This window comes from Vanessa cardui, chromosome 14 (assembly GCF_905220365.1).
Source record: "Vanessa cardui chromosome 14, ilVanCard2.1, whole genome shotgun sequence".
Taxonomy (NCBI): Eukaryota; Metazoa; Arthropoda; class Insecta; order Lepidoptera; family Nymphalidae; genus Vanessa; species Vanessa cardui.
The window spans coordinates 8,125,796-8,142,025 of NC_061136.1; the positions used below are offsets into that span (position 1 = coordinate 8,125,796).

General features: G+C 33.2%; 1 protein-coding gene across 1 annotated transcript in view; it reads right to left on the bottom strand.

Annotated features, from left to right (window-relative positions):
• Positions 1–14,221, bottom strand: part of LOC124535341 (tachykinin-like peptides receptor 86C) — a 36,523-nt gene extending 22,302 nt beyond the window's left edge. The window contains exons 1-3 of the mRNA XM_047111532.1: positions 14,085–14,221; positions 11,898–12,111; positions 7,606–7,740 (exon numbers count right to left, since the gene is read on the bottom strand). Coding sequence (XP_046967488.1) covers positions 7,606–7,740; positions 11,898–12,111; positions 14,085–14,208 — 473 coding nt within the window. The 5' untranslated portion in view covers positions 14,209–14,221. The remainder of the gene's footprint in view (positions 1–7,605; positions 7,741–11,897; positions 12,112–14,084) is intronic.
• Between the last annotated feature and the right edge of the window lie 2,009 nt (positions 14,222–16,230).

The following is a 16,230-nucleotide window of genomic DNA, read 5'->3' on the forward strand; positions in this document are numbered from 1 at the left end:
TTCTTCTTTTTAGCGTCACTTGTCTTTCTATTTTTCTTTACTTTATTAGTAATTTCTGTCTTCCTCACACGAGTTGATGCAACTTGTGCATATGTCAGGGCTTCTGTGGTAGATTTCGCCGGGGATTGATGATTTGTAGGTGCCGGCGTTGGAGCACGAGAATCAGAATAATTATGGTTCGCTGGGAGCGTAGCCTCCTTTGCATTGAGTTGCGGCGGAACATACATTGTAATAGCCTTTCGGTATGAGACATTAAACTCGGCCATTATTTCCCGTATCTTTTTTTCCCTACGATATTCCGGGCAGCTACGATCTAACGCCATGTGGTCTTTAGAGCAGTTAATGCACTTGTACACTGTCGCTGGGCAGTTATCATGTTTCCCACCACACTTTGGACAAAAAACTGTTTTCGTGGGACACATCTTAATAGTATGCCCGTACCGCCAACATCTAGAGCATTGCGTCACTGGAAACATATAGGGCTCAACTTTCACTTGCATGCTATAAATGTGTATGTAGGCAGGCAAAGACGGCCCTTTAAATCCAAGCCTGACTGCTTCACTGTCTGTCCAACCTCCCTCTACTTCAGCCCGGCGCTTAAGTCTTTTCAAACTAGTTACCTCATATACGCTAGTGATCGCATCTAGCAATTCTTCTTCCGACAAATTCAGCTCTATATGTTTGATAACGCCATAGGAAAGTGCAACTTCCATCGGTCGTTGAAATCTCCATCCCAAACCGAGAAGGTATTCGCATGAAGTTAATTTCTCCATACTGCACACGTTAGTTACCTCCACGATTATTTTATATGGGTTTATATACTTAACGCGGCTTATGTCGGTAATTCCCTGATCCCTGAATATTTTGGCTAAAGCAAATTGTTTGGGTAAAATATTTTTTGAGGTAATGCAAATATCTATAATACCTCTCACTTCCCTTCGCCTTGCTTTTCTATTTCTGATTTCAACCCATTCCTCATCCCCTTCATCTTCCCTGCTTCTTTTAGCTAGCCTTTTTTCGCCGTATTCAATAATTGGTGACGGTACTGTTATTTCTTCCTCGCATACTTCTCCCACTTCACTCAAGATTGGATCCACACTCATTGCGATAAGGTCTAAATATCACTAACCGGTCCAGTCCACTAGAACCGGCCGTTAGCAAACAATTCCGAGAACTGATAAGCGATACTCACAATATAATAAAAACAATGAAACGCGTCCAAGCAATATAACAATTACTCGCACACTGAAAATAATAGTTAATGTAGATATTATATTCCTGGACCCAAATTGTTATCTTATTTTGTAGGTGTCACTGAAGAGGCGCTGTTGCGGCACCTGACAAGCTGACGACGTTTGTAAGTTTTGTTTTTTGTTATTGTTTTTTCGGTTCAGAACGTATAATCTAACTGCGAACTACACTTTGTAGTAAAACAAATTCGTGCTACTTTCGAACGTATTGAGCCTGGACTTGCAACTTTATGAAAATGCACTTATTCGAACACGTTTAGGAGTATGCGAGCATGCTACTAAATAATTTATATTTTTAATGCACCGTTGGACAATTACATAATTTATAAGCTGAAATCCTTGGTTCAATTCACGGATCCCAGAGAAATTCTCGATAGCAGAGTTTGTTAATTGGTTTACACTCCGGTGACTTAGAAAGCTCTTAAAGTCGTTAGACCTGCGCTTTAACCCTCGCCAATCGAGACAATTTCACGATGGTGTTGTTAACAAATCATGTGCGAAGTTAGAAACAAGATTACGAATTCAAGATATCCAATGTATCGTGTTAATTTTGGTACTAAGAGTGGAAATATCAAAAATATAAATCATCATCATCATCATTCTCCTGCCCTTTTCCCAATTTTATTTGGGGTCGGCGCAGCATGTCTTCTCCTTCCATACTTCTCTGTCAGACGTCATCTCACAAGTAACATTTTTTCTAGCCATATCGTCTTTCACACAACGAAATTATAAATCAAAAATATAAATATGTAATATTATTTAAGAAAAAAATTATGTAGCGAAAACTTTTGTTTAATATATGTTTATTTTATTAAATAAAAATAATTATTCTTAAAAGAAAACAAATGATTAGTGTATTGCATAGTGTGATGCATGCTTCCAAGATACGAGAACTCTAAATTTTGTAATCTAGTATATAATATTTTATAATCTCATTTAAGTGAATTGTAAAATTCTTGTGAGAAATAAAGTTCTTTAACCACATTAACAAATAAATAGTGATTTGTTTTTATTTTTTTATCTGTAACATCTTTCCTCTCACTTTCCTGCAATCTATGGGATTCGTGAAAAGAAACGGAAGTATGTAACAGGAAGTTGGGGAGACGCGTGCTATTTAATTTGACCCATGAGCAATACCGACCTTTCTCTGAGAGGCTATAATGTTAATGTTGTTTGTTACCAGGACGAGAGGTCAGACGCTACATTTCATACATGACTACAGCTGTGAGACTCATTGTTTTTATTCAAGGTCACACCAAAAAATCTCTTCAAGACTTGCCCATAAGTTTTAAAGATAGTTTTCTTGGAAACTTTCGTCATATTATCTTATAATGAAGTGTTAGTAAATATAAAAATATTTTTACATTAATATTTGTCGATACTAAATTGTTTGAGTAATTACATTAGCAATGTATTACCACTATTATATTGTAAAGTACTCTAAATATTGACTAGTTATATTTTATTTTAAAATGTATGTATGTATGCTATAGTAGGCGTGTATTCGATTCTTGAGGGTCTCCATATCCAAAACGGAGGCCCTCGTCTTCCACGGTCCACGGAAAGGACCACCCCCACGAGGGGCGAGTATCACCGTCCAGGGGACGGCGATCAAGGTGCAGGCCCAGATAAAGTATCTGGGCCTGATTCTGGACGGACGATGGAGCTTCGGGCAGCATTTTGTCCATCTCGGCCCGAGGCTCATCAACGCCGCCGCCGCTCTCGGTCGCCTCCTTCCGAATGTGGGGGGGCCGGGATCCCTATGTCGGCGTCTATATTCCGGCGTAATGAGGTCGATGGCGCTGTACGGTGCCCCGATCTGGATAGACGCCCTCACCGCTAAAAATCGGGCCCTGCTGCGAAAGCCGCAAAGGGTCATAGCGGTGAGAGGCATCAGAGGGTACCGTACGGTGTCGTGGATCCGCCCTGGGAGCTCCAGGCGGAGGTGCTCGCGGAAGTGTACCGGTTTCGAGTCGAGGCGAGGGACCGCAGCGACCGTCCAGGGTCAACGGAGATCGGGCAGGTCAGGGCTCTAGCCCAGCAACCCCTGATCGTCCGATGGCAGGAGGATCTGGGGTCACCTACAGCAGGCCTGGCGACAGTGGAGGCGAACCGTCCCCACTTGAGTCGCTGGGTTGAAAGGAAGCACGGCACGCTGTCGTACAGAATGACACAGGTACAGGTGCACGCGATAGCGCGGCGGGAGGAGACACCCTCCTGCCACGAGTGTGGTGCGCCAGTGGACACGGCGTACCACACCCTGTACGAGTGTGCTGCCTGGGGGCCCCAGAGGCACATCTTTGCGGCGACTATGGGTGGAGACCTCTCGCTACCGAGCGTTATCAACGCCATGCTCAGTAGCGAGATGTGCTGGTCAGAGATGCGCTCCTTCTGCGAAAGTGTCATGTCGCAGAAGGAAGCCGCGGAGCGGGAGCGGGAAAATAATGCCGCCGCCGACTCGCTCCGCAGAAGACGACCGGGGAGGAGGAAAAGGCGCTACGCGCACCTTCTCGCCCCGCCTCAATAGGCGCCGCAGGGACCCGGGGGGGTCCCAGTACCCCGGGAATTCCCCCTAGGAGTAGGAGGCCCGCATAGGCGGGCCGACCGTCAGGGCGTCACGGTAGCATGCGTAAGCGATCCCGTGGCGTCCGCCGAAAGACGGAGAGGGTACCGCTGGTTTTTTAGTGGGTAAACCCGGCGTACTTGGGCGCACTAGGCGCCCAAAGCTCTGGGGAGTCCCACACACCCCCCCACTTTCCATCACGTGGGGGAAGCGCGTAAAGCGTTTTTCCAGCGAGAAAAAAAAAAAAGGCGTGTATTCGATTAGATACACTATCGGAACCATTATTAAAAAACTACTGAAGTCTAGGGTAAATGATGCTTAATTTTTAAAACACGGTCACGGTACTATATCGGTATCTACATCGCACATATTTTGATAGCATAGGTAAGTATAGTAGGGTGGGCAAATGGGCCACCTAATGGTAAATTGTCACCGCCGCCCTGTGACATTAGTGTTGTAACTGTTATCATTCATTTTACATCGCCATTGCGCCACTACCCTTGGGAGCTAAGATATTATATATCATGTGCATGTACTCTGGCTCACTTACCCTTTCAACCGTAATTTCAAACCGTAAAATAATACTAAAGTATTACAGCTTGACTGTACAATACATGGGGGGGGGGGGGACACTAGATTTTACTTCAAAAAAATCTTAAACTTATCTTCTCTCTCTTCTACTTTCAAAAAAGGTTTAATACGTTATGGTATCATTAACAAAATGAGTTTTGAGTTAAATACCAATGGGAAGTATGGAGGAAACATACAACGTATCTATACCTACTCTATACAATAGTATAGAAAATCCACACTTACTAATATCAAACAGTAAAACCCTATTAAATATGAATGGTTTGTTCACGATATATAACCTTCAAGTAGGACAAACATTGTGTTCGGTTAATGGTCACACCTTGTCAACTTAGTTCATAATTACAAAAACATTGATATTATTACAAAACTAACCAAAATATTCATAAGTCGGAATGAAATAAAATAAACACATGCAATTAAGATTATTACTGTTTTAACGTTATGTCGCTTCTATTCCAAATAAATAATTTGAATAAGTATTCTACCACACAAGACGAAAATATTTGTAAACATATTTTGTTTCATAATAACGAATTTTATAGTTTTACTCCAGAAAAATGTTAATTAACGTGTAATTTGTATTCAGAATACTTATTAAAAATAAACAACATCCCAGTAGATGAATAGAAAAAATACCTTAGGAAAATTGAAAGCCAAGAATTTTCATAATTTCGTTTAATGTTTTTTGTTTTAGATTATGTAAGTTTTATTAAAATTCCGTGATGTATTGTGTATTTTTTTAAGATTTCGTTTTATAATTATTGAAATTGAATAAAAATATTTGGAGAAACAAATGTTCAGTGGGTTAAATATAATTAATCTATTGGAACAGAGTTCTCTTACGCGACTTACGGCAGAGTGAACTGACAGTAGCGATCACGTAAGGAAAAAGCGTTATTAATCCTTCAGGAGACACTGGGCTTTACATAAAATTACTGAAAGTTATTTTTGGTTATTTTTTATTATACTGTATTGGTTTTAATAAGATTTATTTATTTTCGAAAGCTATTCATTTATTTCATTGTATCTGTTATTAAATACATAATACAATATACAGTAATAGTAACTTAGACCCACAATAAAACATTTTTTTTAATTTTATTTATGGTTGAGATGGGTGATGTTTTCAGCTGCACGAATAATTGTTGACTCACTAGGTCAAATACAATCAAATCTAAATCTTTCGTAATCTCCTTAATATGCCAAGATGAATTATTTAAAAAAATACTATATTCATATTTATTTTTAAAAAAAATACTAAATACTTTTTGATAATTCGTAATAAATAATAATTTATGTTTAACCCACATTGCACATACTTTTAAATTCCGAAGCATAGAATAGAGCTTTTAAAACATATTGACAAAATTAATAAAATTATTTAGTAAAAATAAATGTGCAAAACAGTTATAATGATTTCGAATTTTCTTACATTATTATATTATAAACCTCAGAGTTAACATCACGTTAAAATAGTCATTACATTGTTTTATAAGTGTTCGATTTGCTTTGGCAATTAAATGACTGATGTTGACTCGGCTCGACGAGAATACATTAGTTATTTCTACAATATCAAGTCCACTGGTATTCTACTCTGCTTAATGCATCCTATATTAATACATATTTCGTATTGCAGTAGATACCTCTTCGTGTAATCAAAACCTGGGCTGAAATGATTTGTAAATAAATAAAATAAGTCAATTTTAAGAAACTATAACAATGACTATCGCTTTTCAATATATTTTTGATAATTTTATTTATGCCAAAACATAAACAACTAGAAACATGCTTAAACTTTTAACTTCAATTACTCATAATACATGTTTAGGGTCTTCTTTGTGAAACAATGTACACATACATACAACAAAAATATCATTAGGTACATGTTAGACAAAATATCCCGCTGAGTTTCCTTTGTCGGTTCTTGTCAGGCCCGAGGTGTTTATATCCGAACCGTTGGCGAATTGTTGACGATCAATAGGCAAATGGAACGCTTCTATTTTGTATAAGGATTTTTTACTGTGACTGAGATTATGTTACATTTTTTTGAATGCTGGTTTTAAAAAAATCTTTAAATAAATGCGTAACTAAAAGTCCTTATCCTATATGTTTATTTAAAAAATAATAATTTTGCTATAATGTAAATCTGAGTAATGACATTAATTTTCCGTTTTTTCAAACAAACTGATGTTTTTCAAAGTTTTTTTTACTTTTATTTATGCCAAAAGGCACAGATTATTTGACCAATGTGACGAGCAAAAAGATGTTGTTATGTATCAGTAAACAAAATTACTCATAGATTTAATCAATATAACATCTGGGATTGCACATACTTTTATTAAGCAAGTACCACAAATACTTGATCGTGTTGACCTTTAATTTGAAGTAAAAATATCGTAACAAATAAAAAAAAACATGGTGCCTACCTTTTACAAATATTAAAGGATTTAAATATTTTTTTAAACCTTAAATATTTCATGTCGTTTTGTTCCAAGAAAAACCGTGTTATGAAGTATCAAGATAAGGCTTTCCTTAAAAATCTTAAACACACTTAATATTATTTTCGCAAATTCCAAGCTTGTTTTTCATAGTTCTTTAAATGTTAAATACTGTTGCGTTAAGATAATTTCATTGGGGTAACAAATATGTTTATTGACATTAAAGTTTACGTCCTAAGCTAACGGAATTTGAAGGACAGAGAAGATAATTCGTATAAACCATAAACTATAGATAATTTTCATTATTAGCCCGATCGTAGAAATTTGTAACCATATACCTAAATAGGTTTTGGCTAAACACATGTAAATGAATATGAGCAATTTCCATTAATGAAATTACTGTGAATTTATGGAAAGGCATGTTTTTGTTGGTTTAAATACGTATTAAATTATTCTTAAACTGTATTATGATTAAAACGAAGGTGCTTACCGGTGTATGTGTATGTATGCTTAAATCTTTAAAACGCAACGGTTTTTTTTTAATAGATAGAGAGTTTCGAGAGGAAGGTTTTTGTATGTATTGTATACATGGACAATGTAGTAAAGAAACTATGATAATATTAAATGTTTCTAATGTGATGTCATAAATAAACAAATTCTGTAGTATATTTACTATCAGTATTGTACCCGTGGGAAGCAGGGGCGGCGATAGTAATTAATATTAACAAGTACAATAAATGTATAACATAACAATACTTACTTTTTTGTATACGTGTCTGAGTAGAGTAAGCTAGGCAATGCTAGCAGCACGCTGGCGAACCACACCGTGAATAAGGCTGCACGTGCGACGCTTCGGCTTAATCGGTGTTGTAGTGGTTTCACTATCGCCACATACCTATACACAAGAATACTCATTACATATAGCTTGCTATATATACAATTAAATAATAATCCATAAATATCCTATCACTGATCAAACGCATTCCCTCCGATTGTAAGTGTCATAGTGCTTATTTCACCGCGATGCTTTTAATTTCGGAAATATCCAATTTGCAAAATTAAACAAAAACACTAATGAACGTTTGTGTGTCAGAGTTAACGATATAAATTTTTCTTACATGATCACACACTTAAACCGAAATGATGGCCTCAACAACATTATTTGTTAATTAGTTAAAAAAATATTGAAAGTTAACGTAGCGTAAACTTCCATATTTAATAAAGATTTTGACAATGCGGATTGTTACACATGTAGCGTACGGTCCGGAAAGTTTCCTCTGTCAAAGTTATAATGCTATGCTATCATTGGATTATTATGTTTTCTAGTACTATCAACTGAAGTGGAACTGGAATCTTGAAACACTAATCGTACATATAGTACGCGAACTTATCTATTCATAGCGAGTAGCAGATTTCCATTTGACACGTGCAGGTTTCCTTATAATATCTTCTTACCACCAAGACCGGAATTAAGAGAATACTATGTCCGATTGACTAAGAAATAAATGTACAATAAATGATATGAATTCCCGACTTTTAATTACAAAGAATAACAACAAATTATACAGAACTCATTTAGAAAGTAGATATGTTTTTTCTACGAAAATATACTTTCTTCTCTTAATGAAAGTAAAACATTAATAATTAAAACGGTATTGTCCCTTTAGTCATGTCACTAATTGGTAAAAAATAAAATAAAGATTTTGCTATTAAAAAATACAATCCCAAGAAAATAACCTGAAAATTAAATTCTATCGAAACGTTACAAAACAAATATCATAATAATGAATAAATAACGCTTAAGCTATAGTAGTGATCAGTCAGTTAAATGTAGTTTCCTTTAGTATTTATCTTTAATCAGAAATACTTTTAATGTCCACCTCGTTTCGGTCTTTTATATCTGCCAATCTTAATTGTTTACTAAGTATTGTATTTTTGTCTGTTGATTTTAAATTAAAAATAATAATTTGTTGTATGTCTATTATTTACGTTTTCAAAAGCTTTAAATTAGATTTGTTCCAAACTGAGTATCGACAAACCAATCTTTTTTGTATACAATAATAATTTCTATGGTTTGGTTTCGCTCCCCCATGTTGAATAAAATTTTTTGACGTGACTTTTAGAACCTGCTATGATAAAACAATGAACTAAACGCAAAAAGGCATACTCCGTCTATACCTGTTTGCCTGACAAAGGCATTATTTACAAATATGTTCGTTTTAAAAAAAATCTAGGGCTAAAACCTAAATTTAAATAAAACGTATTAATAGAAATGGAATATTATTACAAAAAGGCCGTTTCTAGAAAATTGACGCGAATTGTTATCCTTTCATTGAAAACGGACAGGAACATGATCAGGATTTAGGAAAATCTAATTGCAATTTACGAATAGCTTTACGGAATTAAATTATCAAATACAATATTATGAGACGTATAAAATAAAGATTCTTCCAGTGAAATACAGTGGTAACATTTTAATTTTACCTCAACAAATTATTAACTTGAGATATAAATAGAAAAGTCTTGCCGACAATTTCTCGGAATTTATTGGACTAACATATAAATAATTTCTCAATATATTTAAAAGAAACTCGCCTCGCACCACCTGAGTCCCGTTACTCAAGAACATTTTCCGACATGGACACAGCTACAATGCGATCTCTTTAATATAATAATACGAACATTTTGTGAAAGAATAGCTGTTAATACTAGTAATATATTACTTCTTTTGTTTTTTTTTTTATAAAATCGTTGGAATAACAAATTGGTCACCTGATAGTATTAGTCATCACCGCCAATAGACAATGGGGCTGCGAGAAATATTGACCATCAACTGACATCATTAATGAGCCCCAACCTTGCTAACTAAGATATAACATCTCTTGTGCTATGCATATTTAGATAAGAATTATATAAAGGAGCCACGACTAATATTCTCAAACAAATAAATAAAGCAAATATTCGTCTCGCATTCCAAAATAAATATTTGTTCATGTTTATATTTGCAGTTGTAACACTTAGACGTTGGAATGCTAGTGGAGAAACTTTTAAACATATAACAGCCCATTTATTTCCTATGTTAGTGACAGGTGGGTATTTTTGCCCAGAGAATCGTCACTTTGATTTACTGGGAAAATGCTGCTAGCATTCTTACTACTATTCCATGCGCATTTGAGCTGTATAATATATATAGATATGTAACAGTATATCTATAGGTGTACCTACTGGTACACTATCTCCTTCACCTACCAAATCAGAACACAATAGTACTAAGTGTAACTGTTTGGCAGTCAAATACACAATGACTGGGTGGTGATAACCCATACGAGTTTGCACAAAGCCCTACCGCCGAATACTATGATGTCCATTATGATGACACAGCAATTTTTGAATTTCTATTAAAAATAAAATGTGCTGAAATGTGCCCAGTATGTGCTATGATGTGTATACTGACCACATCCATTCTTTTAAAAAAAATATTGATTTCATTTTCGAAATTTTGGTTTTTAGGTACTTGTAGAATTTCAAAAAAAGTTTGTTTTTTTATTTAAATCTGCACATGACAGCACATGTCGAGCACATTACGACACAATTTTAATAAATTCGATTCGAAAGTAAAATAGCGGTGTTAATCGGACTTGAGAAAAAGGACGTCCTCATAAAAATGAGATTTTTTGAGTAAACTTATTTTTTCAAGCGGCAAATCATAGCACATACTGGGCACATTTCAGCACATTTTATTTTTAATAGAGATTCAAAAATTGCTGTGTCATCACAATGGACATAATAATATGATGTTGCCACCCTAAAATAATTATTCATTTCGTTTCACTTTATGAAAATACTCCATGATTACCAAAATTATTGGATTATTTTATAGAAAAAAAGCTGTGTCGTACTGTGAAACGAGAATAATCCTATGAGACTTTGATTTATTCGGCAAATATACGAAACTCCAAAAGAAATTTTAAATGGCTTAATATACATACATACATATTTACGATCGTAAGAGCCTGGTAACCTAGATATGGTCTTCATAGACGGATAGGTGATACCTATCTGATAAGACTCGTTTATTAATTTTATAGGGGAAATAAATTAATCCATTCATGCATTCAACTACGATCGTTTATCCTTTTTTTCGACAGACATACTCTTTACGTAAAGGTACCTATAACTTTTCAAATAAAATACAGTTTAATACTATAATGCCCTTTAAAACTAGCCCATATAAGCAGTACTATTCTGTTAATTTTGTAAATATTTCATATAAATTAAAAAGAAGAAATATTTACAGTCTTTTAAAAGCATAACCATAATATAAATTACGCCAATAGAATTTGTTAAATAGTTTTGCATGAGTATAGGCTCCAATCTCAATATAAGTTTAGTATGTATCATATTGATCTGTTATAAGCGTTCTTCATAAATTAATATATTATTTATAATTGGTAAGTTCTTTCAACTTTTAAAATAAATATTAATTTAATCAATAATGTTATAAGGAACAGCTGGGACGAGATCAATTTGTTCTCAAATCGACTGATTATCCCTCGATAAGGTAGAATGTGGCCCTTAGCCCTTTTAGACAATTTGGGTCACGATTGATCGTACAAAGAAAAAGTCCAAATTGGTGTCGGAGACAAATTAGATTTGGCATTTCCGTAATATTTTGCAAAGGTATTGTGTTTCAATTAAATGAACCTTATTTAATTTATGAAATCTAATAATATTATAACAGTTGAGCAGATTAACGACACAGTAAACGAGGAAGCTTTTAAAATTGAGCGTTAATAATAGCGTGGGTTGTTGTTTGAGCGATGGCTACAGCTCGAAATTTTCAAAAGTATTTTCGAACAAATTCAAAGAAAACAATTGAATCGGTGAGTGGTTCTGAAAACTTCGTCACGAACTTACGCTATTTAATAGGAAAACAGAATTTACTCACACTACCTTACGTTTTTAAAAACGTTGTTTGAAATAAACTACATCACATTTTGGCAAGAAACAAATATGTGCATAAATATTTATAATTTTTACCTATCAACTTACCTGTCCACGGTTATAGCAACAAGTGTGAAAACGCCAGCCGATACAGTCAAGTTTGCAGTAAAATTACTGGCGGTGCAGGTTACTGATCCGAAGGGCCAATCCGCTGTCACCAAAAATATGAAGTTTGGAGCACCATTCAATGTTGCCATAAGAAGATCAGCGAACGCCAGGTTCACGAGAAAGCAGTTTGTCACTGTCCGCATACGACGGTGAGCTGCGGAAATAAATTTTGCATAAAATGAATGATCACATACATATTTTTATCACAAAATTATTTTTCTAAAGGTCTTTGAATAAAATTTCGTACTTTGTAAGAAGATGAAAATTTTATTACGAAACATTTATTATACTTTCAATTACCTTTTATGTATCTATAATTTAGTACAATCTTATCAATCTAACAAAATAATTCTAGGTTAACAAGTCTGATTTAGTAACCAACCAGTTAGTTAATTAAGTCCTCTTACAAAGACCTTCAGACTATTCTCAGGGTCGAAGTACGTGTTACTAAATCCCTTATTTCGGTAACTCAAATAAACATATATTTTTGACCTCCCTTATTCCTATTAATAATTCTAAAAATATAGTTACTGCATGTAACTTGTTATCATATTTTAGAGGGCGACCAAAATTACCGTCAATTTTAAAGTTGGCATTAATTGAACTTACACAAATATAAATAAAGTATCAAAAATACCTATAAAATAATATATCTAATGAAATTTAATTTAGTAGTTATGTTAATAAAACGAGTAAAAATTATTATACTAAGGTTACCAGTACGAAAAGTCTTCGCAAAATTTCAGCTCTATCAATAAATAAGAGCTTCTTAAATATGGAAGGGATGTGTTGGGGATGACAGGTAAAGATAGATGGATGAGATTGGAATAACTGACTGGATTATGTCCAGACATTGAATGGATTGGAAAAAGATACCGCTCTGACTCCAAAGAAATATTGCAGCGTGCGAAAGAATGATGTTTAGTGGCCGCGGACTTTTTATTCTATTTCATCCATTTCGTTTTAGTTTTAATACAATGATAAAAAATGACTTTAAACTTCCATATTTATATATGATAATAACAATCGTCACTAAAAAAAAACTAGAAAAAAATACACATGCGTTCACGGTGTTTAAGGGTGAAATATTACAAATTGGGTTATAAGTAGTTGACACAAAATTCTCGGCTGTATTAATCCACCCACGTAATATATTGTTGCCCAAATATTAACATATTTATAGAGAATGGATTTTTCTTGTTTTCCCGGGAAAAATCTCCGAAAAGAATTATCGAGAAAAGTTTAAAGGAGTCGGTAAAAAATATTATCCGTCCTATTCTAAATTCCAATATTTGATTAATATATTCTAATCGAATTCGATATGGTTATAATTAATGCAATACAATTCTTGATATATATAATCCAGTGATGCATTAATAAGCAAGAAACATGATTTCGAACAATTGCTGAATTTTCTGTTTCAGGAATTTGCTGTTCATAACTTCCCAGAAAATCATCCATTTTAGCAGTATCATAATCATTTCATTTCACTCATGGCTTGAATCCTATCTAAAGATAAAATTTTAAGCTAAAGATAAAATTTTAAGCTGAATTATTTAGTATATTTATAAAAAATGGCCTCTTGCTAAATCATTCCTTATAGAAAATAAACCGAACCTTTTCTTCGTAATTTATTTTCTTAAGTGTAATAACAATATTTGTTTACGCTTAAAAAGTCAATGTTGAATAAAAGGCGTCAATGTCGCTTACTTAGCAATTTCTTATGTCAAACTAACATTTTCTTTGGAATATTAAAAAATCACAATCTGAATAGGTAGTGAATAAATTTATCTAAAGATATATGTTTGAAGATATCCCAGTATTTATTATAATAATGAAAAAAATAAGAACGATATATTGTTTGAGACATACACAATGAATACATATTATTAAGATTAACATTAAACTAAGATGTTAAGTATAAAAACTATATTTTTCATAGTTACGTATAGCAATTAATTAATTATATGTAAGTTTGTCATCTCCAACTGTATCTTTGCAAGTGGTATTCACCTTAATAGGTAATGCTTTTAGTTTTAAGTTGTATTAAAATTTTATAACTTTGTACGTGTTGATGTATTTACCACTGGTGAATCTTAAATAAATAAACTCGCGTTATAAACAAACCTAATACAATCCATATGACCAAGGTGTTTCCCAGCACCGCAAGCAACAGCATCACAGCGAACACTACAAACCAGGCCAGCTGTCCCCACCAGGGCGGACTGTACGGTCTCTTTCCCAAGCCCATGCAGTTGCCAAGAGTGATTCTGTCAACAATAATTAAAAAGAATTAAAGAAAGAAGTATTTGTGAAGAATTGTGCGTTTTATTTAAGTAGTACCAAATATCTCAAAATATATAACAATGTGAATAGTTATTTTTAAAATCTACTACTTATGTAATTGTATGTAATAAACAAATAATAATAGGTTGGGAAAAGTAGTTTCGGTTTTTCCTAACATACTTACGTAAAGTAACTGGTTTCTGTTACTACATATTTAATAACTCTATACGGTGCGCATTTGAAAACTTAGTTTTCAAAGAACATTTAAATTTAGCTTCATTCGTATACTTAATTAAACTGACTGTACTTTTAAAATGTAGATTCTAGATGGTAATTTTCTGAATATTTTACTGAGGAATTGTCCATTATTAGCAGATATTGATATTGATTGATAACAGAAACAGGACACAACGGAGTTTGGAAGGGAAGTGTTGATGTATATAGCCCGGAAATAGCCCAAACTGACTGCCCTTTGTTTATATCACTGCAGACCTCTCTCAATAGCGTACAGCTTAATTCAAAAGAGGCCTGTAAAGATTATTTAGTTCAGTTTTTCGGAGAAAAATCTATGAAATTCAAAAGTGATGGAAAAATTGTTTTTTGAGAAAAGTGGTTGGTGAAAAATCGTCATCAAAATGTCGTTTACTATAAATAAATTAGATATTAAAACATTTTAAAAACTGAAATTACTTTTTTTGAATTGAATTACTTATTTAATTAAATTGAATTGAATTAATTATTGATTTGATATGCATAAATAATATACAAAATTAATAACCATAAAAAATTATGTAATAATTTCATAGTCATATTAACATTCAAGGGTCTTTTTTTTTATTGTCTTCTATTCAAATAAAAAGAAATACGAATGAAATTACTTTATGAATATATAACTTTCATCAAATATGATAGATTTACGTACTTAAATAATAAATCGCATGGTAATAGCAATATAATATAACTGAAGGAAAATTGTCGTAATAATAAAGCCATAACTTAATCGTAATATTATTATATTAATATTTAAAATAATCATTTCGTTTCTGATTTGTCAATAAATCGCAATAACAATAAAAAACGTATCACCACTACTTAGCAGCTGTTATTAATTGAACGCAGTTGTATCTCGTTAAATTAACACGCACGAATTGTAGAAAGATATCAAATAAAAGAACACGTAATGTAAAACATATAAATATTGGATTTTAATACAGTTACAATAATGATTATTATCTAACAAAATTAGTCGAAAACTTTCGTCTTTAAGGTAGGTTAATATTTTTTAGTCATTAATTATAATGTACATGTAACATATTGAAACAGTAATAAAACAAATTTTTTTTTTTTTTAATAATTAATTTTTTTTTAATACACTATAACTTTTTCATAATCAGACTTTTATAATCAGACAGATTAGCGGCGGAAGATTTTGGGTTTAATTAAAGTGTAAGCTAGAAAATCCTATCGCCTTTATCACTTCTGTTTTAACACTTTTAGTTAAAAGTTACACCTACAAAGTGACCATAAGCAAGAAAAAACAAGGGCTGCTTAGTATTGTCAAATGAACTTTAAAATTTTAAGCCTCCAAACTTACCGTTGTGTCTAATTAGAAAGAGTTACATGAAAACTTTGTTGGAAATTTAATTAATGTTTATAAATACCATTATAAAGAAGTTGAATCCATTTTAACAAGTGACACCTAATTAAAACAAGTCCCCTTCCTTTCTCTTGACTGTCATCAAGATACGGAGCTATTCTTTTAAATTAGACATTTCATAAGATAGGCCGGAAACGTTCGGCTCGTATATAATTGAAATTGGATCACTTTTAATAAAAATGATAATTTTCTTTATTATGCACTCAAAATTAAGAAAAAAAAAACAGAGAAGTCTTAAATTGTTCTACTGAATACTATCAATATAAATAAAATATGAGTCTTTTTAGTAATTACTCATTTACAAATATAATTTTTGCACATTATGTTTAA